The sequence below is a fragment of the Antrostomus carolinensis genome, unplaced genomic scaffold, assembly GCF_000700745.2.
Source record: "Antrostomus carolinensis isolate BGI_N321 unplaced genomic scaffold, ASM70074v2 scaffold43405, whole genome shotgun sequence".
In the NCBI taxonomy this organism is placed as follows: Eukaryota; Metazoa; Chordata; class Aves; order Caprimulgiformes; family Caprimulgidae; genus Antrostomus; species Antrostomus carolinensis.
The window spans coordinates 2575-3424 of record NW_010319197.1 but is presented as its reverse complement, the minus strand read 5'-3'; the positions used below and the strand labels follow the sequence as shown (position 1 = coordinate 3424).

Sequence of the window (850 nt, the reverse complement as noted above, 5' to 3'; positions counted from 1 at the left end):
CCTCTTGAAAAGGCTGGTAAGCAGTTGCTTAATCAGCCTGTGGATGGCTCAGCCTCCCCTGTAGCTCCTTCCTGCAGCTTCTGTACTGCTGGGACAAATTCTCTCCCTCCCTGGGAGCCGTCTCTGGCACGGAGCACTGGTGACTCACTGCTGTCCTGAGCCCTGGAGACTGCAAAGGGAGCTTGTGGGAGGAGGCAGTGCTGCCTTGGTGGTGTTAACCCTTGAGGTGGCTGGGCTTTCTCACCAGGTATCCCAAGAAGCTGGTGGAGACCTACTCAGTTTTCCCAAACCAGGATGAGATGAGCGATGTTGTAGTGCAGCCGTACAACTCTCTGCTGACGCTGAAGAGGCTGACTCAGAACGCTGACTGCGTGGTAAGAACCCCACTGTGTGTCAGGCAGCAGCTCCGCCCTGTCCCCAGCCCCTGAAAACGCAGCTGCCTTTGCTGGGACCAGGGCTGGAGCTGCGTGGGGTGAGCGCTGCAGCAGCGGGGGGTCACTTGGGAAGCCCCCGGAGCAGCCAGTGCAGCCCTGGCCAGAGGACTGAGCAGATGTGGTGGCTCCAGGGACGGGGGCTCTGCACTGACCCTGCTGAGCTGCTTGGTTTGGTGTTTCTGCCTCCGGGATCTGGCACATTCTTCCCCTGGCAGCCAGGCCTGGCTGTGCTTCCTCTGCACAGCGGAGCTCCAGCTTTCCACTCAGACTTGATCCCAGCGTCGCTTGCAGCACCCACAAGCCCCAGCCAGGCAGCATCTTCAGCCTGCACCAGGGCCTTCAGTCAGGTCCTAACCAACATGTGGCAGGGCAAGAGCAGCTGCCCCAGAGCTGCTGGGGCTGAAGGGTGCTGGGGG

At 60.9% G+C, this 850-nt stretch overlaps 1 protein-coding gene across 1 annotated transcript in view; it reads left to right on the top strand.

Moving 5' to 3' along the window:
• LOC104525905 (tubulin gamma-2 chain) overlaps window positions 1–850 on the top strand; it is a gene marked incomplete at both ends in the record, with an annotated part of 5708 nt that overhangs the window by 2291 nt on the left and 2567 nt on the right. Inside the window, one exon of the mRNA XM_010169183.2 lies at window positions 248–374. Coding sequence (XP_010167485.2) covers window positions 248–374 — 127 coding nt within the window. The remainder of the gene's footprint in view (window positions 1–247; window positions 375–850) is intronic.